Source organism: Achroia grisella, unplaced genomic scaffold, assembly GCF_030625045.1.
Source record: "Achroia grisella isolate CSIRO2021 unplaced genomic scaffold, CSIRO_AGI_Agris_v1 utg869, whole genome shotgun sequence".
Classification (NCBI taxonomy): domain Eukaryota; kingdom Metazoa; phylum Arthropoda; class Insecta; order Lepidoptera; family Pyralidae; genus Achroia; species Achroia grisella.
The window spans coordinates 2,460,043-2,486,720 of NW_026713049.1; the positions used below are offsets into that span (position 1 = coordinate 2,460,043).

Below are 26,678 nucleotides of genomic sequence, written 5' to 3' on the forward strand. Positions count from 1 at the left end.
ACATTGTGAAAGCGGTCCGTCATTCTTGTTTCGTCGCCTTTCTAGTTTCTGCTGCTTTGCTCATTGTTTCCACTAATAACTAAATTAGTTTATACGTACAATGTACAATATTTGTGAGATTATGATTTAATTGAAATGCCTATGTCATCATTACAATCGTTTATATGAACATATACATACATACATGTTACATCAAAACCATTTAAAATTAAATTATTTCAAGAATACATACTTATACTAATATTATAAACGCAAAATTAACTCTGTCTATCTGCCTCGCTTTCACGCCTAAACTACTGAACCGATTTAAATGAAATTTGGTACACAAATAGTAGTAGTAGTTTTTTTAATACAAAGGATTTACGGTCACATAAACCCTTTTTACTAAAAAAAACTGTATATTATATATAACATATACTATTTTTTTTATCTTTCATTAAGTCCGTTCAGGCGTTTAGTCATCAAAAGATACTGTGAACTACGCAACAACAGCCTTCATCATTTGTAATAACTATTCCAACTAATCGACTCTACAATCATCTTGAGTTCCATCATTTATTTCTAAGGATATAATTACACCAATAGCTCATTCTAACAAATGCACGGCATCATTCGTAGGTACGTACTAAACATTAAAATTAAACCTATTAAATGACGGTCTTCTTTCAAAATCAGTTAATAACCTCGTTGAACAATTTGTTATATCATTATAATAATAATTTCATTTATTCAGATAACAGAGATCCAATTTGTTAGTAACAAGTACACTTAGCCTATGTTAGTATACCTAAAATTACATATTATCATTTAAGGCCTAACAATTTGGGTCCAAAAACAATGTATTGGGCTGTCAAATTTATTGCACCGCAGTTTAAGAATGCTGTCACTGCTGCCACGCATTCTGTGCAATAGAGAGGCGATCAATTTGCGTCTGATGGCATACAGTTCGTCAGTAAATGCTGCTACAAACATTGTGGATGCATTACAGAAAAGCGGCAAACGCAACAACATTATAACACTGTCTGTATCATATTGTCTTTTGTATATCAATGACTTTGTTCTGTAACTTGAACAATATGTTAATGCAATAATGAGTTAAAATATAAGAATTCATTATCTTTCTATTGCTGGACGTGGTTCTCTCCTAATAATTATAGAATTTCGTCTAATTTTCCAGCGGCTTCAAAAATGTAGATTCTTAATTTAACTGTAGTTTAATTTTCATGTTCTTTTGTTATTTTAAAGCTGCTAGTTCTCGGGTAGTCTACATTTTTCGTATAAATTTGATCAAACACTACGTAGTTTTTTAATGAAATTTTTTTACTAGTGCTTAATAATACCGTTGAAATATTTTTTTAGCATTATAGCATTTATATCATAGCTCTATGTCAGGAGGCGGTCGAATATTTACCCCCTCCCCCCTCCCCCCTGCTAGCAATGTACCATGTCAGGTTGACCCCTATGCGGTTCCTCCTGAAAACCATCATGATAAATTCTTTAAGAATTTGTCAAAATGGGCTAACTGACCTGAACTCATATTTTATCATCCTCCACTGATGCCCCGCCAGCGAAATCCTTTAGCGCAGGCGGGAGAAACATTCGATCAAATATAAAAAAAATGCTTACCCCCCAAGAGACAACTGCATTAGCGAGGATCTGAATGATGTTATACCACTTCATTACAAGCCTTAAGTTGTATGGCTTCTTGTCCTTCATATGCATAGGTAGAATCAACTTGATAATGATCAAATACGTTACAATGATAGTCACAATAGACCACGGTGAGCTCATCAAAGGCCAATCCTTGCATCTAGGGTCTGTGAACAAAATTATAACATGGAATAGAAATATTTTTAAATTTTCGTGTTTACTCTACTACCCTTCCGGCAAATTCCCATCTTAATTGGGGTCGGCTCAATTTGTACTTTCGTGTTTAATATACATTACTTATACTGTACTGGGTCTCAAGTCAGCTCGTCACCACGGCTAGTGCAACCTAACAAAACCTCGAGAGAGCTAAATTACTTAATTCCATAAAATTAGTGTTATAATTAGACCCGGTTAATAATATAAAAAAAGGAATAGATTTTTTTTTTATTTTACTAAATGTCATAAAGAAAGATTTAATATATTCAAGCTATATAATTTTTACTGCGTCGCATTTTCCCATCACTTTTCCCCAGTATTTCCTACAATTTTCTTTATCGGTTATTTTTTTTTATCAGTGCAGTAAATACACAGATTTCCCCCTACATCCTCACAAATTTTACCTCTTTATAATATTAGTATATAGATTAAAGATAAAAGAAATAACGAATAGATTATACAAATACAACAGATAGTATATCTATGTCGTGAAGTAATGCCTAATAAGGTAAGTCCACAATCCGTGAATGATGAATCCGCGAATGTTTGCAGAAAATGGCCTTTTTATAAAAATAATAATAAAACTCATTCTTTGTGACCTTATTTCAGTAAGACTTCGCAATGAATATAAATACTAGTCAAGTGTGATTATCAAGTTTTATATTGGATGGTCCGTATGTCATATATTTAAACGGTTTAGTTTTGTGTTTTTATTATTTTTTTGTGAATGATAATCGAGCACATCCATACTATTATTGTATAATAAATTCTACAGTGCGTCTGTCTGTATGGGATATCATTTATCTAAAAAAAGAAGAAAGCGCTAGTAACTGCTATATATATATATATATATTATAGCCTGTATATTGTCCTGTTTTCTAACGAATACGGGACTAAATGTAAAAGGAAAAAAACCTATTTTCAATCTATTAATAAATAAGAAGGTCCTGCCAATGCCATAAGCCAAAGCCTGTTGCGATCAGTTTTAATGGTAATTATTCTCATTATCTATTATTTTCATTGTGTCAGTTATTATTTAAAACAACGTCGTCTACTCTAAAATTAAATGTTATTTCGATTAATGATAACTTATCATTTGAATCAAAGTGTTCCTTATCAATTAAATAATGCAATAAAATCCATGAATCATTATAATTCTCGATTGATCTTTATTTTAGTCATCGTCTAATCCAGACCAGTTTTAACAAGTTGTCCATTCCGTTTTACGATTGGCCTGCGCATCTCTGAAAGTAACAAGCGAACCACGCTCGCTCTCATTTATTGTATTGGCATAAATTAAAGTTATCTCGCATCTTATCGTACGAAATGCCTCGAATTGAATCGTGTACAAAAGAATATTAAATTGTATTCACTTCACCTCGCCTGTTACAATTGCAACGCACGCGTACCGCTGATTTTCATAACGCTAATGTTTTATTGCATCCAAATTAGATGCTTTTGATAATAGTATACTTTATTAGACTATATATATTAATACTAGCTGTACCCGCGACTTCGTCTGTTAGGAATTTACCTTAATTTTCTAAAATAAAAGTAGCCTAAGTTACTCCTTATTACGTCAGCTGCCTGCCAAAAAAGTGCCGTCAAAATCGGTCTAGCTATTTCAGAGATTAGCCGGAACAAACAGACAGAGAGACAAAAAATTAAAAAAAAAATATTTTTGAGTATGTATTTATATTTATAAGCATGTAGTAAAATACGGTTATTTCGATATTACAAACAGACACTCCAATTTTATTTATATGTATAGATAATAAGTGTGCCCACGACTTCATATGTGTTGTACACATATGAAGTCGTGGAACAGTAGGTAATAACAAACAAAAAATGATTGTGAACCGATTTGTTTGAAGCATCACGGCCTCGGAGGTCTAGTGGTTTAGCACACCGCTGATGGTCGCGGGTTAGATTTCTTGTATGGTACAAACATTTGTATTCATGTGTAAGGTTGTTCATTTCAAACCTTTTTTTTTTATTAATATAAATAAAAACTATAATAAAAGTAGCCTAAACTCCTTATAACATTAGCTATCTGTGAATAAAAGAACTGTTCAAACGGGCTACTCGAACAAATTCTCCAATAGACTACTGCTATTGAGTAAAAACAACATATGCACGATGACCAGGGCCCTCACAGGACACTGCCAATTAAACAAGCATATGGCTAAACTAGGCCTATGCACGACAAGAATCTGCAGATTCTGCCAAACTGAAGAGGAAACGCCACTACACATCCTATGTGGTTGTAGCCCACTCATGCATAAACGAAATATCTCCTTTGAAAAGTTTACACTCTTTCCCGAGGAGATAAAAACCATCGCTCCTAAGAATATCCTTCAATTCTTGTCCCTGACGAGTCTAGGTAGCAAACTTTGAAAAAGGGCGAGCACAATAGATCTATGTAGGTCGCAGTGCTACAGGTGCTACAAACATCTGACAATAGCCCAAACAACCCAATAAAAAAAACACAAATCATTGTAAAAGTATTACCTGCTTTTTCATAAAATACTTCATGATATTTTCTAAAGATGGCTTCCATGATTTTTTCTCTGATCGCCGTACCAGCAGTGTTAATTTCTTTTACATTGACTTCCACGATACAGCACAGTCTAGTGTGGGGTCATAGATAAATTGTACTGTAGGTTAACTTGCCAGATAAATTAAGAATAATAATAAGAATAAGAATATAATAAGAATAATAATTCTTATTATTTTTAATACGTAACTTAGTAATGTTTAGGTACAGTCACTCAGCAGTGTCGTTACAATATGGCAACGTAACGGAAATATGTTTTAACCACGAGTTCACTGTTTCAATTTCAATTGAATATAATTATTTTGTTTATCTGATTTATATACAGGCTGATACCATTATTTTGTTAGTTACTGAATCCATTCTTAATGTTATAATGTGAAGGTGTTTCTGTCTGTCTGTTTGTTTGTTTATCGTTTCATTATTACAACTAAATAGCTGAACCGGTCTTAATAAAGATTATACATAATCATTAGAATATACATAGGCTATGATTTATCTCAAAAATGCAGAGGAACAAAACTGTTCATATCAATCTATGACATATCTGAACCGAAAGGAATCTTACAAAGCAAGGTTGAAATAAGTGAGACTCGGGTGTCCCCGCAGACGACTTTTTAAAAACTCTACCTCTGAAGTATAGCATAGTTCAAGCATTCGTATGTTTGTTCTTATATAATATACTTAAATATGAGATACACATATTTACATATATTTTTGTACAATTACACGTTGATATATCATTATGGAAAATTTCTTTCCATATATTTTAATTACACTTCTGTATTTTAGTTTGAATACAAAAATATCATTTGACATCATTACATAGGTCAGCTCGTAGTTTAGAATATTATCGCTACATATCTAATTGAATATACTCGTCATAGTTAGCCATTAGGCCGTGGCTGATCTTTACGGCATCACCGGCCAAACATTTTTTTTATATTATTTTTTAATGGATGATTATGGAATGGTGCACCCGACTGCGCTAACGATTTACGCTGGCGGGGCACTAGTAGAGGATGATAAGATGAACAACAATATTCTCAGTATTGACACCGATTTAATTCTGATGGTCGCAGGTTCGATTCCTCGCACGGTGAATACGATGTTCATGAGTATGATTATTTTTATCGTCTGGGTGTTTTCTATGTATATATTTTAAGGAAAAGATGTTTTTCTCTTCATTAAAATATATACAGGCGCCGACCACAAATAAATGTAGTAAGGAAGAAGCAGATGATGATTATGTATGTATTTAAAACATGTATGTATTTGAGTGTATCTATCAGTTTATCCATAACACAAACTCTGCTTAGTTTGGGGATAGATGACGATGTGTATTTCAGTGTGTCTAGGGTTACTATTATTGTTCACTCATTAGTCTGCATACGGTCAAACACTTGTTTTCGCCAGCATACGGTTTCATCACCTTCCCCATCGCATCGTGCCCTCATATTGCCACTAATGCGTTTTCCGTGCCTATTATCAAGGTTGGTGTATACGATTTGTAATAAACAGCTCTCGTTTGTTCCGCCTCTTATTAAAATAATGTAAATCGCACAAATTAGTTGCGGAATATTTCTCACTGTAACAGTAATTGTGTATGCAATATTGTGAACCGTTTTGTTTGTACTATTCATCACGTTTCTGTCATTTGTACTTCATCATATAAAACGTCGAAATATTATGGGATTTAAATTATTAGTTAACGTTAACATCATAATTATCAAAGGGCACTGCTTGTAGGGACTGGTCTGCTCTGATTAAGGATTGATTTTTTTTAATCAATCCCAGACTAATGTAAACATGAGGTGTCTAACCGCGAGACTACCGAGGCCGTAATATACTTAAGAGGTTTTAATAATTAAAAATAAACAATGTGCCCATTTAATAATCTTTAAAAAAATTATACATGTAATATTATGACTGTTATGAAATTCTGCTGTTTGTTAGTTTCATTCATTCATTCAAAGTTGAGATCTGTTTAAAAGAGCTACAGGCAAATTTTCTGCTCCTTATCTAAAAGTGCAATAAAAAATGTGACTACTGAAAAGTGCTTTGAAGTTTTGTTTGTTTTAAATTTTATTTATATTAAAAAAAAGCATACGTAGTTTCTGATAACAACTAGTTGTATAGAAGTATATTTAAAAAAGAGAAAATAATTAAAATATTCATGTAATATACAGCCTGTATATACAAGTAATCAAGGAAACTGAAATAATATGAATGTACCTTAAGGCGTAGAGTATATGCCTTAATATTCATATTATTCCAGTTTTCAAGCACATCACCCAAATCCAATACATAATATTGCGTTTAGCTTCTCACTATTTAATAATTTAGTGAATAGAATAAATGTTTTAAAAAATAAAAGCAAAACAAAACCCCACGCCCCCTCGTCATCCCTATAGCGGGGGGACGATCTTTTGATGTATCTTCCACACGATAAAAACTAGGATTTAGGCTACTGTTTCCCGGTTAGACGTACTCATGCGAACGAAGCTAGTTTTATTTATTTATTTATTCATCCGAAACAATATAAATTGTGTAGGATAACATAATAGTAACTTATAAAGTAAATTTTGTTAGGTCAGCACGCATAATGCAATATGTCTTATAAGTCTTTATGGTCATCATTATAATACTCATCTACGGAAAAGTGACACTTAGTCTATAAAATAAATGCCCTCTATACTTCAACAATGTAAAATTGTAAATACTTTTTAAATCTAATTGTAAATGTTTGAGTAATTTTACCACAGATAACATAATTACATACATGATTTTACTGATTGATAGTTTGTAATAAATGTTCAATTGTAAATTTAATTTATTTTCAGTCGAAAGAGAAGATGACGCGGGGAGTACGCCGCGGTTGTGTGAGGTTGAGGGCGGCGGTCATAGGCATTGATGATGAGGATGACTCCACCTTCACCATCACAGTCGACCACAAAACCTTCCACTTCCAGGTAAATATACAGGAATACTTGATACAACTAGCAGAGTATGACCTCGATGTTTTGACGAGTGTACCATTCCATAATCTATACAAAGTAATACATGCTATGGTGAGTCTGAATGTCTGTTTGTTTTTGTTTATGGGTGATGACTGATGATGAAATGGTGCACCCATCTGCGTTAACGGTTTATGCCGGCAAGGCACCAGTGAATATGAGATCACGTCAGTCAGCACATGAGCAATTTATAACAAAGTTTCAAGGAGGAACCGCATGGAAGTCGACCTAACATGGTACATTGCGAGCGATGAGGGTTACTAGTTCCCATTACTAACAACCACCTAGGGCTCTAGACAACTTTGTATTTCTCTCCAATTTTCAGTTATGACTTCTCAAAACACGTAATTTCTCTATGTAGTTTTAAGAATTACGAACCCTAAGAACTGGCCTAATTTCCCTTACCTTAATCTGCCCCTGTTATATTACGAGGACGGACATAGGCAAAAAAATCTCAAAAAAATTACTTATATGGGGGACAAATATATTTTAGATTTTGACGGGATTTTAGCTGTTGTTATAAGGAGTAACTTAGGACTTTTAGTTAGGAAAATTTATTTATTTCAATTTACGAATTAACTCGCGGATAACAGATAGTATATAATATAAGCTTTAACTGTACCGAATTTAAAATTCCATCCGCGTAATTTTTTAGGGTATTTTGTTTTATTTCACATATTAATATTATGATTTATCCCCTGCTTCAGGCTCGTGATGGATCAGAACGAGAGCGTTGGGTCCGCGCTCTCGAGGAGACTATATCGCGACATGGCAGGCGAGGATGGTCGAGGAGCATGCCCACATCTCGGCACCGCCACGGCGACCTAGAGCGACGTATATCTGAAGCAGATGCTTACCTGCAGATCATGATTGATCTCGTTTCCGTAAGTACACTCACTGTATACCCTCCAAAAGTTAACAATTTAGCATTTGAACAGAGTTAGTAGAATTTCTGTTAGTTCTTTTCGGCTAAATGTAATTCTGAACAATATTTATTTAAAAATTCTCAATCTTCTTGTGATGAGTCTGAGTTCTAAATGAGTCGTAGAATAAAAAAATATAACTATTCAAAATTGCTTATATTAAGTTTATTTGAATAAATATTATTTCTATTTTTAATAGACCTAATTACTAATTAAATCAACCATGAAATAAGATAGTCTTTACAAATATACTTGCTTTATATAGCAAGCTAAAAGTACATTTAATTATTCAGTAATTAAAACTATTTTTAGATGACACGGACTTTCTTCCCTCTCTATGATAAATTATTCATGTGTTAGTATAATGAGAGTCAGAGATCATGTCTGTCGCCGGTACTCTGAAATAGGCCACTTGAACATCCCTATGCCTTTCATAATTAAACCCAATGTCGAATTCCGTTTTAATTATTTTAATTTAAAAGAATACATTCCTGAAGTGTATTATCATTCGACTCATTCACATACTCTTGAACCTATTTTAAAATAGTTCTTAATTTTACTACTTTTTATCTTATTAATAAATATTGTATAATTAATCGCGTGAGTATGGATGTTTGTTACTCTTTCACGCAAAAACTACGGAACGAATTTTAATGAAACTTTATAACTTATTCATCAGAACAACATATAGGCTATAAATTTCACGCGGGTGAAACTGCGGGCACAGCTAGTAGTCTACCATATTTGACTTTCGCTTTCCGTCCGTCCCTATGTATGCTTAAATCTTTAAAACTACGCAACGAATTTTGAAGCGGTTTTTTTAATAAATGGAGTGATTCAAGAGGAAGGTTTATACGTATAATGTACACCCCTGCGAAGCCGGGGCGAGTAGCTAGTCAACAATAAACCCAACTTTGTAATTTAGTGTGAACGTTTACTGGTAATCATAACACCGGCCTAAATAAAATGTTACAGTGACTATTATTTTTTGTTACAGAAAATAAGTTTGCGAGTATCCGAGCTGGCCGATCCGCATGAGAAAAATAAAGGGCAAGTGATATTAGACCATTCCAACGTAAGTATTATCTGCGTAGGTATGCCGCTTTATTGTGTAGGTAACATTGTATTGTTGTGATATTTGTAAATAAATACTATATATAATATTCACGTAAATCTGCAGGCTGACTTGACTGCAAATAGAATTAAATTCAAATTAAACTCATATATAATCTTTACGTAGTATAAAACAATTTTGTCGCCGCTATCTGTTCGCTTAGATCTTTTAAACTACGCAACGGATTTTAATGCGTTTTACGGTAATAGATAGAGTGATTCAAGAGGAAGGTTTATATGTATAAAACATGCGTGTCATAGTATAGAACAAGCCGAGAAATTCAAAGATTTGTAATGCATCTGTGCGAAGCCGGGACGGGTCCCTTATAGACGGGTAGGTAATAATAAAATCAAATTACATCGTATCTATTTGTATGTGTGTGTATGTACATTACATAGTTTATTTACATTTCTGTAAAATAATAAAAATATTCTCTATTGTGCATAAATAAATATATTTACAAAACGAACTTAATATAAAAATATGCTATCAAAAGGGGGCCTTATCGCTTAAAGCAGTCTCTTATAGAGTACCTGGGAGACAGAAGTTTTGAGTAAAAGAAGGTAGGTTCAGGCACACTATAAAAAACTATACCTGGGAGATAGAAATTTTGAGTGAAAGAAGATAGGTGGCGCACTATAAAGAAACTATAAAATCTTAGAGATATATAATTTTTATGGTATAAATCCATATTTACAATACAATTTGACACCCTTTCGACTGGATTAGGATTCGATTGCGTCAAAAGTCAGCCTACTATGAGTATTTTTACCAACAAATGATGAACATCATTTTTAATTTCTTCCTATTATCATGATAGTGCAAATAGTATAAATATAAAAAGAATATAGTATCATGCATATAATAATTAATATAGTCGTTGATTATTATTACAAACGACGTAATATTTTATTTGACAAGTGTTAATATTTAATTATGCTTATCAGATACCTACTTCTAGATGTTTGTTGATTACTGTACATATAATATTTAGTCTTGTACTGCAATGTACAGCTTTATTAGACAATGTTTTTTTCTTTGCAGGCAATGTTGGATAACATAAAACATTCCATAGTGCTTCTTCAAATAGCTAAGGTACTACTGCTGTTTATTTTGATGCAATTTATTACTATTTATTATTATTATACATATATACATACACGAACGTCGCTAGGGGACATAGATGAGCACTGTCCCCTCTGTCCCTTCCTGTCCTCTTCTTCATCTATTCCAGAGAAAAATTTACGATTTCTAGTATCATTTACTGAGTATAAAAGTATAGAATAATATTAATAATCCTGGACTCACACAGCGTCATCTAGTCCGAAACTAAGCCGAGCTTGTGTTATGTTTATACTGCATATACATATACCCAGAACTATATAAGCAATCATACACAGTAATATAAATGTTTTGTATAATAATGTTTGTATCGTACAAGAAAACGACCGACGACGAATGTGCGACCATCGAGATCGTCATGTTGTAAATGTTAGAACAGCCCCATTGAAGGGGTACAACATGGCGAGTCGAAGCATATCTATAGTGTTAATAGTAAGTCGATAAAATTGCAGAACCTCCAACTACCAACTAAAAACCCCATTTTTACTGCCATTTGTCAATATAGCAGTTGAGGTAACTGATTCCTTTTTTCCTCTAATGCTTCCCTACACTGCATACGGTACAGTAACGCTGTACTTATATTGTAATTTCCCGGCAGAAATTGTTTTCCTAGCATCAATTACCTATGTCCAAGTCTCTTGACTTGATTTTGAATTACCTTCTTCTACAGTTCAATTCTACAATATATATATAAATCATTCGATACCCCGCCAGCATATACCGTCAGCGCAGGCGGGAGCATCATTCCATTATCATCCACAAAAAAAATATTCGATTGTAATATATATAAATCATCGCTATGAAATAAATACATATATAGCTTGCAATTTGTTTTTCGACCAATATCATATTTTATTACCAGCAAAGTAAGCTTATTTTTAAAACATATATTTAACCATCAAGACGGATGTTATAAGGAGTTAAGATTGATTGATAGTGTGTTTATGTGCAGCATATTCGATGCGTAACCTATATGTTTAAAAAGTAGTAATATTAACATATTTATTATATAATGAACTCGAAAGAACCAAAGGAGGTAGAAAAACAACCGTTACAGATAGTCATATTTATATGTGAGTCTAGAAATATACTTAAAAATAACACTGTGGCTTGCTTCCACATTTTGTATTTTCGTATCAAAGCCTGCCTCTCATTACATTGTATTGTAATTACTCAAGTGAAAATAAAATTAATAATGATGTCTCAGGATAATTCAAACAACGCCATCAAGCTAAGCAGAGCTTGTACTATGAGTACTAGACAACTGATATAAATACTTAAATAGATTTTTTTTTGTAAATTATTCCGTATGTCCTAATGACGGCCTCGGTGATTTAGTGGTCTAGCACACCGCTTTACTTCCGATGATCGCAGGTTCGATTCCTCGCACGATACAAACATTTGTATTCATGAGTGTGATTATTTCTATCGGTCTGGATGTTTTCTATGTGTATTATGTATGTATTAACAAAAAAATCTATGTATGTATATCAGTTGTTTAGTACCCATAACACAAGTTCTGCTTACCGTGGGACTGGATGGAGCTGTGTTAATTGTCCAGGGTTAATTATTTATTTATAACATTTATTACAATTTATATTATTTTTTTATAGAATACTGTAAATCCAGTCAACGGTGTTTATCAAGGTCCAACGAATTCTTCTCAAACACATATCAAGCTAACCAATCAAGGTAACCAAATTACTTCTTCTAATACAAGGTTTTCCTTCTCTTCTTCTACTTCTTCTCAAACACATATCAAACTAACCAATCAAGGTAACCAAATTACTTCTTCTAATACAAGGTTTTCCTTCTCTTCTTCTACTTCTTCTCAAACACATATCAAACTAACCAATCAAGGTAACCAAATTACTTCTTCTAATACAAGGTTTTCCTTCTCTTCTTCTTCTTCTTCTCAAACACATATCAAACTAACCAATCAAGGTAACCAAATTACTTCTTCTAATACAAGGTTTTCCTTGTTGTCGCCTACTTCGTTGGCGTAACAGGGATAAATTAATTGACCCTTAAAAATAGTTGTCTATATCCATTTCCTTTTCCTCCTTCTAAATATAACACATTATAAGGACAATGACCTTCCAGGCTTCCTGGCAATATCTGAGCCCCGTGTCCTAGTCCATGACCATTTAGAATTCATACGTATAATTAGTAAAAATCAAACGATCTTACAAATATTTCGTAAGTGCGAGTTCCCGATATTTCGCCAGTGTTTCAACCGCCATGATCACGGGTGAACTGAAGAGCAGCGGATGCTCTTCAGTTCACCCGTGATCATGGTGTATAAAATCTTTTAGATGATATATAAAATATTTTTTTATGAGCAGTCATATGTGTCTACCATCACACGTCTTCGTTTGATAAATAAAGTTAATAAAGTTTCTGATGGCATTTTTTGTTTTTATTTAATTAAACCAATCACTGGATTTTTTACTAATTATACGTATAAATAATGACCGCGTCAAATTTAAAACAGTATATAACATTTAGAATTTCATGTGTAGGTGCAGAGCTGTCACCTCGAGTGGAAATGGGGGCCGAGTGTCGTGAGCTGCCGACCCCCACGCGGCCACTACCCTCCCTGGAAGACATCGATGCCCCTAGTAAGTACCAACAAGCACAGAAAGAATATTCAATTAAATTTATGTATTTTAAACAAACCTTTCAATCTTACTAATGTCATAAACGCCGAAGTTTGTGAGCGTCTTTCACGGAAAAACTACTGAATGTATTTTAATAAAATTTTACAATAATATGGATTATACATTACAATAACACATAGGCTAATTATTTCACACGGGTGAAACCGCGTGCACAGCTAGTAATAATATATAATACAAATCCTGGATCCAGGAAATCATATACCCCTCCGATCGATACCCCGTCCCCCCTCCGATCGATCCCCCGTCCAATTCAAACGGGAACCCCTAGTGGTGCCCTCAGACTAAAGTCGTATCCGTCAGGCAGGAGTTGGCCTTCAGCCGCTCCATAAGTCCTTCCGCGGGTTTGGAGTGCCATCTGCACTCGCCCCCTATCGTCCTGTCATCCGCCACTGGTACCCCGGTTGCGTATACCGTTAACACAGGCAGGTTCACTTTGAATAATAATAATTTATTTCTTTGTCAGAATATGGTATGTACAATGGTGGTAATTATATAATATAGGTTTCTTCATATTCTGCTATTTACAGCGTTTAAATATTCATTCATTTTTTTAAATACTGGATGTATTTAAAAAAATGCATTGTAAATTCTAAACATTGAATTTATAATGTATGTGTCATTAAATTCTTAAAAATGTTCCATTTAATAATTTTGTCCCCTCCCCTATTGATCTATATATTTTAATAGATGATAACGGAATGGTGCCCTCGCCTGTGCTAACGGTTTGAGCTGGAGGGACACCAGTGGATGATGATAAGATGAACATGAGGTCAAGTCAGTTAGCCCATCGTGAGAAATTCACAAGGATTTGATGATGGTTTCTAGGGAACAACGGTTATTAGTCTAAATTACTAACAATCTCTTTCCCCCAATGGTCTATATTAATTATTTTACTAATTATTATGTTACACAGGAGCCATGTCCCTGTTCGTGCCGGACACATCATATTCATCATCGGAGGGCGAGGATGATTTCTACGATGCAGATGACGAGCCCGCTGACATCCCCCAACCGGGGCCCAGGTAACTGATAATAATATATTTAAACGATATAGGTGTTATTTTGCGGAAGTTCATTTCACCACTTAATGTATTTAATTCCGCTATAATTGTCATGTTTGAGATCGGCCGCGTTGCTGTGTGATCACCGAACAGTCAACTCTAGGCTTCCAAGTCCATTTCCTTAATGTATTTAATTCCGCTATAATTGTCATGTATGAGATCGGCCGCGTTGCTGTGTGATCACCGAACAGTCAACTCTAGGCTTCCAAGCTATATCCGAAATGCCTGACGAAACCTCGTGTGTATTCGATACAGTCCTGTACAATTGTCCGTTGTTTCCTAAGTGCCGCAATGGAATAAAATTCAATACGCGCAAAATAAGGCACGAGAGACTTGGCATGGCCAGTCCTCGATATTAATCACCAGATTCAGCGCCAGACAGAGTTATGGCTAATCGACAACTGATGTAAATATATACATATACATATTTTGTAATAAGACACTTTTTATACATACAACAATGATATTCAAGAATATAAATGTTTACACCGTGCAAGGAATCGAACCCGCGACCTTCGAAAATAGCAATATGCTAAACCTATCACCGTAGCGTAGGAATAGATGGCGCTTTGTGAATTATCTAGAGATATTATTATTGTATTAATATAGGAAATGTAAGTACAATAATGTAACGATTGTTGCCTACGGAACTTCGCCTACGGAAATGTTATCCTCGACATCGTCTGCTCTTTAAAAGAAAATATAGCCTATATCCGTTCTTCTAATACAATATGTCTTCACGTCAAATTTCATTAAAGTCCCTCCAGCCTTTAGTCGCGAAAATGTAATAGACAGACGGACTCGCTTTCCCATTTATAATATTATATTATGGAAGTATGACCTCAGATTTAATTTAAATCCGTTCTGCTATTGTACATATAATAATTAATATACAATAAGAAATGTTGTGAAAAGATAACATACAGAGAGAAAGAGACAGACGAACTTTTGTATTTACGAGTATAATTGTATGCAATATTTATATTTTCCAGCTAAAAAAAGTCTATTTTCTTTCTTATTTTATTTTTAATGTAATAAAAGTAAAAAAATACAATCGAATTGAGAACCTCCTCCGTTTTTGAAATCGGTATAAAGAGCAATTAAAACGCCAAGACTTAATCAGCGAACCCATTTATTTAGTCGTTCATAATATGAATGTAGTAAGTACAGGTTATAAAGTGATGCATTGTATTATATGCAAATAGGTTATGCATTGCCCGAAGTGCCGCCGCAGAATGTTAGGTCACCGGTCGACGAACTGCATACAAACCTATCATTACCATAGATTTGCGATTCATAAGTTGCGAGTTTTTATTTTTGAAATAGATATATAAATCGTCTTCATTCAAATAAACTTAATATACGCACTATTGAATAGTCATATTTTATATTCTACCACTCATTCGGAACGCAAACTTATCATAAGAAGAACCAGCAAGAAAGTTGCGTGTTGCTCTTTTACATAAATGTTGTTCGGAATTATATTTTTAAGAATTTTGTATGATTACAAATAGCCAAATAGAAAAGTTAACATGAATAAATAAATAGTTACTTGAGTAACAAAATAATCAGTTAACTTACCTTCAGCACTTTCGAATAATCATATTTTTTTATTAGAATAATAGTGGTAGACCATTCATTAGGAACGCAGCCTCATCACAAGAAGAATGAGTAACAAACTTGCGTGTCTCTCTTTTAAATATATGTTTTTCAGATTTACACTTTTAAGAATTTTGTGCGAATACAAACTGCTAAATAGCAAATTTGATATAAATATATTAATAGTTACTTGAGGAACAAAATAAATCAGTCATAGCTATCAGAACAGACCAGTCCCTACAAGTAGCACCCACTGACGAGTATGACGGGTGAGACAACCATCACTGAACTCATATTTTATGGAGTCCAATAACCCGCTACTTTGACTTCTAGCAAATTATAATTCTCTTAAAGAAAGTCGTTAAAAATAGTCATGAACGTGAATAGTCGAAGATAAACTGCAACCTTAGATTTCTGAAAATAAAATCTTTATAATAAAATGTAATAAAATTCCCGTGTCACATATGTAGTTAGTTACCATATTTCTCCGAAATAGTTTAAGCTATTTTGATGAAATATTATATATATACTCGGCAAGTCTGAGAATAGGTTGTCTATTTTATATACCTCTAAGTGATAAAACTGACCCATCATATTTTTTTTGTTTATGCTTTTTATGACGTGGCAATAAAAATACATACACTCCTAAACTTTCATCATTCTATCACCAAATTCTTTTTTTTAATTGTGATATTAATTAGATAGATATATAGAATATACTTTATTTGCAACATACAGTAAAGAAGAAGCACAAACAATATAACAAATGACACATGTATCGTTACAATAATTAATTGTAATTTATATTAGTCTTAATTAATTATATTAATTTATAATTAGTATAAATATTTTCTATAACATTTTAGATTGTACTGATGGTTATTTTGAATTTACTATACAGCTGGTTATCCAATTTTCGAAGTCTTATTTAAAAAAAATAACATAGTAATTTTGTAGACGGTTGAAGGGTTGGAAGTCATTAGTAAGGATTACACCTTCTCAATTCATCCCGAAATAATCGTATATTCGGGTTGGCAACACGGAGATGCATCACTGGGTCACCGGCCCGTAGCCTAAAATAACCGGTTGTTGAACTATGAACTCGATTCGCCGCTGAAAATACGCAATCTTTTTACCGGCAATTTTAACTATTTCCTTTTATATTTTTACTTGTGGTTCCAATTGGGTGGAGGACATGCAGTCGATTTCTATTTGCGATTCTGTGCTGATGAATATATTGTATCTAGTATTTTGTTTTACGAGACAATTTTTTTTTTACCAAATTACATGTTTTTAATAAAATAATTACATTAAATATGCCACTTGAAGCAACTAGGCTCGTGTGTGACATTATACAGTCCATTTTTAACTATACCGTAAGATGTTGAGAATGGACTTACGTATGGTATTATTATCTTTACATAAAAAGATAAAACTGGGATATGATGGGAGTACAGACCGTCGCATATATGCTATCATATGGATGTTGCCTCGATGGTCTAGCGGTTTAGCACAGCATTTTAGTTCCGATGTTCGCGGGTTCGATTCCGTGCACGCACATTATTATACATTTGTATTTATAAGTATGATTGTTTTTATCGCTCTGGATGTTTTCTATGTATAATACGTACGGGTTTACAAAATAAAAAAAAATTATATAAATATTTATATCAGCACAACTTCTACTTACATTAGTACTAGATAACGTTGTGTAAATTGTCCAGGAGTATTATTACTATATTGTCTTCATTTTTATATTTTTATGTAATTCAAATGGTAAATGAACTGCTACTATCTAAATTTGTAATACAGTATATTTTTCTCTCGTTTTTCTTTACTTATATTTTTCTTTATATTGTGCGGTTGGACTGTCACACTTCATGGTACATATTTAAGTACCTATGTTATGTATTCATTTAGGACATTTCTTCTTGTTTGTCGATCGTCAAGGCTGAAGATGATGACCACCAGGAATGCTTCTTCCAACCAAAATTATATATATCAAATTATGTATATATTATTCGGGTTTACCCAATCAATACTTTAAAACCACAGTCCGGTAAGTCATACCTGGACAACACGCCACCTGCCAATCTGTAATCTGGTCGGGTCGCGTGACTTCGATACTTACCAACCACTGAAGGTTAACCACCAAATAATGTAGGTACCACTTTCAGTGCTTGGCGATAACATCCACCTGGAAGTGAAATCAATGCATTGTACAGTAATTTCAGTAGAGTGCAAATCTATTATACTATATGCAGCATTAGTAGCACACTGTCTTGCTCTCCCATGATCACGGAATAGATTTTGTCCAGACGGGATTTTATACAGAATATACATAGAAAACACCCTGACCAATACGAACTCATGAGTACAAATGTTTGTACCGTGTGAAAAATCGAACCCGCAGACATCGGAAGTAAAGCGGTACGCTAAACTCCAAGACCAATGAGTCCGTCAAAACAAAACTTAAAATCTTTACATATTATTAATAATAATGTAATGCCTCGCTATCCATACTTATAGGATATATGAGAAGAACAATAATTTTTATAATCGTTGATCCTTAAAATTATAATTTTTCATATAACAGATATAAATTATTTTTGGGTTTTATTACGTAATACCTAAAACAACAATTGTTATAATTTTTGTCTGTATGTCTGTGTATTTGAGGGTGCTAGTCTTAGAAACGGCTTTACCGATTTTGATTTTGGAACGGTTTTTCCTACTGTATTGTAGTAATCTTCCCTCAAAATATCCCAATCGGTTTGCAAAAATAAATAGTTGTACACTTAAAACTATAATTATTCCAATTACACGGGTATGAAGTTTCATGATCACATAATAAATAATAATAAGAATCTCGGGACAATTGACACAGCACCATTTAGACCCAAGTTAAGCTAGCTAAAGCTTGTATTATGGGTATTAGATAACTGATACAAATAAATTGATTTTTTTCTTCGTAAATATATACTGTGGCAATCACTACAAACTATGCCACCACTGTAGGAACAAGCCAACCAATCCGGAAAACTGGCGGTCGCCCGCCCGCTCACTATTTTATAAATATGTCATCTGTACCAATAGAATAAGTAGTATATTCCTTGTAGTTGGTTAAGACACACGCAATTTAGTCGGCATAAAGTTTTGTGTATTTTACAAAATAAAACGGCTTTCCTTAAGAGGGCCTTTAACTCAGAGAGCCTCACGCCCATATCTGGCGCCCATAATACATAATAAACTATGCAGGTAACTAGATATGAAGACTTTATTCGATGTTAAATTACATCCATATAAGGACTGGAGATGTTGTTACTACTTAGAATCCTTATTTCGCACTTTAATTCTTGGTAACGTCTCATCTAGTGAGTATATGTCTACTAACCAACACTTCTCTGAATAATTTATTGTATATATACATTTGTATATTGTTTTCTGTCGAGTCACGTCTGTCTGCAAAACCGTAGCTACCTGAGCCTGGCTGGAAAGCCTATCAAAGTTAGTAGATCCCTTCTGAATAAAATTAATTATATTAACGGCGAGCGTATTAAATTCTATCTTATCTTACTAATATTATAAACGCGAAAGTTTGTGAGTATGGATGGATGCATGTTTGTTACTCTTTAACTTTTTCTTAAATAATGAATATTTAATAAAAAGTTACTCGTCATAAATCTGACTTAGCGAATGGCCGTTCAAGTATTACGTATGCACTATGAGGGGGGGGGGGTCTTTGTCTTTGCTTTCCTTATTTTGGATGACACGGTGAATGGGGGAGTCTTGATGATGATTACGTCATCGAATGGCAACCCTCACATTGGTATAGCTAAAAAATACATTAATTGGAAAATTTTTACGTAACGCACGGGGGGGGATGGGGGGATGAGCTTTGCTTACTTTTGCTGACAAGTGGGATGGGGGATAAATAATTGTAACAAATCTGTTTACGTAATACCTGAAGGAATAAGTAAAGGGAAATGGTTACGGTCATGAATTGCAAAAATCATAGAATCTGTTCTAATTGGAACTATCAGAATATGTACAATTGGGGGGCAAGAGGATTGAAAGAATCCATTGCTAGCATGATAATGGAATAGTGCACCCGTCTGCGCTGACGGTATGCGTTGGTGGTGATGCGTTATTCCATTCGCATCCATAAAAAATATTAAATTGAATTAAGAACCTCCCATACTGGTTGTTGGGTGAAAAGTATGTGTTACATACGAAATACGCCCCAATTTCATATTACCCTTGACCACAGAGTAATAATACTACGCCTTGACACCCATTCAGTACGTTAACATTGTTTCATTTCACCAAAAGTAGTTCTCTAATAAAATCTACGGAAAAACTAGGGCGCTCAATGTATGGTCCGGGCTAGAACCTAATTGAGGGCGTCCTTTGCCGGAATCATTTCATCAAAGAGCACTTTTCAGTAATCATTCTGTGATATTGATAATCGATTGTTTTTTTTATAGATTGAATGCCGTTGTTGTCGCCGCATATTCCAGATATATGTCACTATAAAATCCAAGCAATACTTTTATCATAAGAAAAATTATGTATATATTCATAATTCTATTTAATAATATTTTGTTCTATAGAAATAAAAAAATAAAATATCAATATACACAGCGCCATCTAGCCCCAAGCTAAGCTAAGTTTGTTTAATGGGTTCTAGACAATTGATGCATATTATATTTAGCTTCTTTAGCGCAGGAGGATGCACCATTCCATTAATTAATTAAAAAATATACAGCATACAGTTTACTGCATAATATTATTAAATAAAATGCAAATATAAATAAGAAATATCTTTCTTGAATGAATACGAGATTATTAATTGGCGCTATTTATTTGCTATTTTTGTATACACCTCCTTATTCGCAAACTCTACAAAGGTTTGTAATGTGCGAGAACTCATTCTGAAATTCAGTCGTAATCGAGCGAAAACAAAAGCGTATCTCGATTTGTGTAATATGGAATATTATGTATGTTACTGGGACTGTACTTAGGGTTATTACAATTTTTCGGGAAAATATTTTAAGTCTTTTTATAGAAAATTCATACATAATTTTTGTATTATATTGTAATTAATATATTGTATTGTATATAATACAAAGAGACATAGTCATGAATATAAATGTTTGTCCGTCCGAGGAAGCGAACCCGCGGCCATCGCAAGTACGGCGGTGTGCTAAACCGCTAGACCACCGAGGCCGTAAAATGGGTTATGAAATTTAAGCAGATGGAGTAACGTAACAACTCTTACAAATCAATTTTTACTGTTAATATGTTTTTTCACTTTTTTTTTAATAAAGATTATTTGAGGCGTCTTATTTTGATAGGTTTATGTAATGTACTCGTCATCTTATGTATTACAAACGTAATACTGACCTAGTCTTATTTTAACTAATGTTACTAACAAGAAATAGGTTACTGTTACTTGAATAAATCTTAAAATATTATGAACGTGGAAGTTTGAGAGTGTGGATGGATGGATGGATGTTTGTTACTCTTTCACGCAAAAACTACTTAATGCATTTTAATGAAACTTTAACAATATGACTTATACATTAGAATAACTTCTTCCTGATCGTTCTCTAGCTGCTGAGGATCTCGACTCTACACGATCTTGTAGACCAGTTGTCGCCATCGGTTGTGCTCAGTCTGAGCTAGTGTAATGCGATTCAATTGACTGGTATCTGGTCTGACCATTGAATGGGACTTCGAATCGATTAGAATAACACATAGGCTATAAATTTCACGTGAGCTAAATCGCGAGCACAGCTAGTAATAAATAAAATAGATGCTTTAAAAATATTCTAACAAACTTCTGGTTAGGCCTTTATAAAATAAAACACACCAGTATAAAAAGCTAAACAAAACAATCTTCCTATACACAATGGTGGACAGCCCTACATAAAGAAAGATATTGAGATTGAAAACATGGCAATGAGATGCCCAAAATAATACGAATGTTTTACCATTAATAAAATTTCTGCGACCCATTTGTACGATATATTTATTCACTAGATGTCTACAAGTTTATGATAATCTAGAAGTTTCTTCAACTATATTTTTCTTCTTGTATATTTGAGGCTTATTTTTAACTAGCTGTTACCGTAGCGTTTTAATTAACTTTAAGAATTAAAATAAATAATATCAATATTTCTAAAATAAAAGTAGCCTAATTCACTGCTAGAAAATTAGCTATCTTCTAGTGAAAGTCACGTTAAATAGTCTAGCCATTTCAGAGATATGCAAGAACAAACAGAGAAGCAATTTTTTTTTAAATTAATATTTTAATAACAGTAATGCATTTACTTTATTTATTAAATTGAAATAATTTTATTATTTGTGTAGAAAATACCAAATGTTTCAAGGAATGAGGAAATAGGATATAATTTCCGCAAATAAGCTGACGGACCATCAACAACAGCAAAATGGTCATCACCAAATGGCGCCTCTGAATGTCAGAGGTCACTCACGCACCCAACCTATCCTTAACCATACCCTAAGCAAGCTTAATGTGAACTGTGTACTTTAAATCAATAAAAAAACATTACGCACACTACCATTATATTACTGCTGATGAAAAAACATCAATGTCAAATAATATCAATATTATTCATTGTCAAATATACGAATGAAGATTTGTTTCTGTGCTGTTATCAAAGTAATCTATATATTAATACGTGAAGCAATTCTATGACAATAGAAACTTAAAAATGTTCAAACTTATAATTAATTATGATCGAATTTCGACCACTGGGCGAGCACTAATAATAATAATAATCGTCGTTATTTGGCTCAAATAATAAACTATTACAGTTGCTGCTTATAATAAAATTTAGAAGGAATAATCGAGACAAAACAGTCTATAACTGAGATGAGGCAGTTAGTCCACCCTCTCTGCTATTCTGGTATAGCCTTTATTAATAAATTAATACAATAAAAAATCAACGACGACGATAGCACTTAAGTTCAAAACTTTTCTCTACTAACAAAGAAAACATAATAATTCGACAATGACAAAATTAAATACATACTAACAAGTATTCAGTTTAGATGTTTGAAATTTTGTGAATAAGCGAATGAGACAATTACCAAACGCACTTATAACTGTTGTACTAATGACATATAATTCGAATGAAATGGAGTATATCTGTACATGTCGTACTTTATTGTGTGATTCAGCCGACACGTTGCCCCAATTTCGTAATACCATAAAAATACCGTTTTCCTGGTCGGCCATTGTTGTTGTAGCTTTGTGCAAATTCTCTGTTTGATACTTTCAATTGACTTGGAAAAGAAAGTTCTTAATTCAAAAAAAGGAAAGGCTCTAATTCACTTAATTCTTTCTACGATTAACCAGCTCAATATAAAGTCAATATAGGTGGTTATAATGAATAATGAACATTATTTCTTTTCTTATTAGGTACATTATCAATTATTTACGTATATCTGTAAAGAAAGGAGTTCAAAGACAATATATATAAAACAATATAGTTATTATAAAAGACATAGACAATAAAAAAGATATATAAATCAGTTTCCAACAACAACATTTACACTCTATATTAATGTATTGGAAATAGTGTTTTTATAACACTATATCGAGTGCGAGTCTGGTAAAATATCTAGTTTTAATAAATTAATTAATAAAATGTATTGCACCTCCTTTCGCATATTTTTTTCAAGAAATGCATAATCATATAGACATTAAAGTTAAACCTTATTAAAATTCTCGTGTCACAAAGTTACCATACTCCTCCGAAACGGCTTAATCGATTTTTATGAAATTTTATATGAATGTTCAGTAGGTCTGAGATCGGCTATTATCTATATTTTTCATCATGATCATCATCATCATCGCAGCCCGGAAAACGTCCACTGCTGGACATATTTTTCATACCCCTAAGTTATAAGAGTTGTCCACCCCCAACTTTTTTATGCTCATCACAATTTTTATTTTTAATGTGGCATTAAATTATACATATAACCTTAATTTTTCACTTTTCTATAATAAACCCCTATTTTTTAATAGCGATTTAAATTTATATAATAAAACAAGGTTTGCGCGGTCAGCTAGTTCTATTTAAAATTTTAAAATCTTAATCAGATTGAAACGTGGAAGTTCATGTTGTTGAATATACATAGTGACCGGTCCATAATTACAAACACACAATGAATGCCAGTGTGTCAGCAATTTGGACACTCCGCCCCAGTCATTTTAGCGAAAATTCTTTTATGCTCTCCGTTGTGTGACCTCTTTCTAGGTTCTATAGCCAAATGACTAAAATTTTATGATTTTGCAAACAGATTTTCACCGACTGTGTTAAACTATCGTATTACGACTGTATTAGTGCTCTACTTATTTGGTTGTATTAGTTTGAAGGTTAAATAGAGACAGTGATTTAGTATATGTTCAGATAAAAAGCTTGTTGTTTATTGTTAGAAAGAAAAACGAGGTCATAGTCCACTAGAAAATTATTACCTTCGCTTGTGAATGGAGTACGAGAGAGTTTGGTAGCGCGTTTTCGGTCTTTTAAGCACATTATTTGTAGAACCCCATACTAAGATGTTTGTATTGTTAAATACCATCCTAAACATCTGAATGAATGGCGGTCCTCCACAGTGCGATTTTCTAGAATCTTTTTGCAACGAGATTGTGGAATCACCTTCCAGCAATGGTATTTTCGAACCGATACCATGTTGAAACCTTCAAGAAAAGAGCTTTTTCCTTCTTAAAAGGCCGGCAACGCACTAGCAGGTACCCTGGTGACCTCGCACATTTTTGTACATGATTTTGACCTATGGAAATTTAGCTCAAAAATTTTCATCGCAGCTGTATTGTAATTTTTGAAATCCGTGTATCTTATTTAGTTCATGTATGTATAAACTTAGATGCATTTGTAACAATGTAAAAATGTGGGAGGTTGGTTCAACAAATGGAGCCAATATACGGAATTTTTCGCCTCCTGTGTGTGATGAGGCCTTTGTAAGATTTTCAATGAGGTAGAATCTGTGTGAAGTTGTTTACGTGGAATACTTAGTCTCACCTGTTTCAGCGGGCAAGCGGCTTGCTTTGTAACCCGTTTATCGGTTGAAGTGTGAGGTAAAGCAGTAAAATTACGGGATAACACTCATGACATCTTAGTACTCAGAAAAGACGACATATGAGTGGAATCATGGACACACACATGATAACGTGATGTATTTTTTTATGAATGATAATAGAATGGTGCACCCGCCTGCGCTAACGGTTTACACTGGCGGGGCACCAGTGGAGGATGATAAGATGAGCATGAGGTCAGGTTAGTTAGCCCATCATGACAAATTTACCAGGAATTTATGACGATGGTTTCCAGGGGGAACCACGTGGAGGTCGACCTGACGTGATACATTGCTAGTCCTGAGTCCGCATTACTAACAATCCCCTTCCCCCCGATAACGTGATGTTCGTAGTGCTGATCATATAGTGTTAGCACTTACCATAAGATGGACAGTTAGCTTGTTATTTGGGGAGTTCGTTTCTACTCGGGAAAGCGGTATTTAGGGATGAGACGCACTCTTTGCCCCACTTGTATTCTACAATACAGTTATGTGGTGGACTATTGTCCTGCATTAGAGAGTCCGTAATACAAGGCTCTAGATGCCATGTCGATGTTTCGCCCCTTAGGGTATTTTAGTTAAAGTCTTAGTCACTACTCGTGTCTGATGATGGTCTTGTATCTTTTCTATCTGTATTGTATGTTTATTGTCTTGTGGTCGTTACTGAGTCTCGAATTAATAAAAAAAATGCAAAACGTTTTAATTTTGGCAACTCTTATTGTTGTCTACAAATGTTTATATCTGCAAGTGACGCTTACCATTCTCCTTCAGGCCATCTGTTAATTTGCCAATATGTAGAGCATATAAAAAGAATTCCCCTACAATTTTCCATCCCGATTGGAAATCTTTGTGCGTTGTTTGTAAATAGAAACTACATGTTTATGTGTTTACCTTTATTCTATTAGAGCGATTTATATGCACATATGGGTTTTATTTATAAACAATATAGAAACGTGCTGTTTGTCCGTCAATCCGGCAGCGCAGAGCCGCAATCGATGCGCCGACGCGTAGCTGACTCTACATAGATTATTAAAACAGACATGATATCTAGGTTCTACTTTAATGCCTATCAACCAAATACATAATTTATTAATTTACATAGAAATTATCATTACGTGATTTCAATAAATATATTATATTTATTGAATTTTGTACATAAATATTCAGTTATTGTAATACATTTGGAATACTGTCATTTCAATAGGTAACTTTATTCCACGATACTAATAGTATTCGAAATAATAACAAACTCAAAAAATTACTAATTTTGATCCGCATTGCAAACGAAAACTTTATCCAGCTGAAATTAGTTCGACGATAATAGAAATTTAAAAAATAATTTAGTAGTATTATTTCCGCATTTGTTGTATACAAACTATTTAGTGGAGGAATATAGAAGGATGTAATAATAATAAATAATGATAAATCGTTGTACGCACTTGATATATTTATTAGTGTGACGTTGAATTTACGGGAAGAATGTATAACGGAAACAAAAGCAATATAATATCGCCGCTCTATATAGGTCGTTCCATTTTCAAAATGAAACATTTAATTTTTATGACATATTTAAAGGCTATTTGTGATCGCAAAGTAAAACATTTGTGGTTGTATT

At 33.5% G+C, this 26,678-nt stretch overlaps 2 protein-coding genes across 2 annotated transcripts in view; one reads left to right on the plus strand and one right to left on the minus strand.

The window, feature by feature from the left end:
- The window catches only part of LOC131852951 (elongation of very long chain fatty acids protein 7-like), a 35,895-nt gene extending 31,344 nt beyond the window's left edge, over positions 1-4,551 (minus strand). Inside the window, exons 1-2 of the mRNA XM_059203708.1 lie at positions 4,378-4,551; positions 1,627-1,817 (exon numbers count right to left, since the gene is read on the minus strand). Coding sequence (XP_059059691.1) covers positions 1,627-1,817; positions 4,378-4,426 — 240 coding nt within the window. The 5' untranslated portion in view covers positions 4,427-4,551. The remainder of the gene's footprint in view (positions 1-1,626; positions 1,818-4,377) is intronic.
- LOC131852952 (oxysterol-binding protein-related protein 9) overlaps positions 1-26,678 on the plus strand; it is an 89,860-nt gene that overhangs the window by 32,593 nt on the left and 30,589 nt on the right. Inside the window, exons 2-8 of the mRNA XM_059203709.1 lie at positions 7,264-7,392; positions 8,145-8,321; positions 9,358-9,435; positions 10,519-10,569; positions 12,210-12,288; positions 13,119-13,217; positions 14,191-14,299. Of these exons, the coding sequence (XP_059059692.1) occupies positions 7,264-7,392; positions 8,145-8,321; positions 9,358-9,435; positions 10,519-10,569; positions 12,210-12,288; positions 13,119-13,217; positions 14,191-14,299 (722 nt within the window). The remainder of the gene's footprint in view (positions 1-7,263; positions 7,393-8,144; positions 8,322-9,357; positions 9,436-10,518; positions 10,570-12,209; positions 12,289-13,118; positions 13,218-14,190; positions 14,300-26,678) is intronic.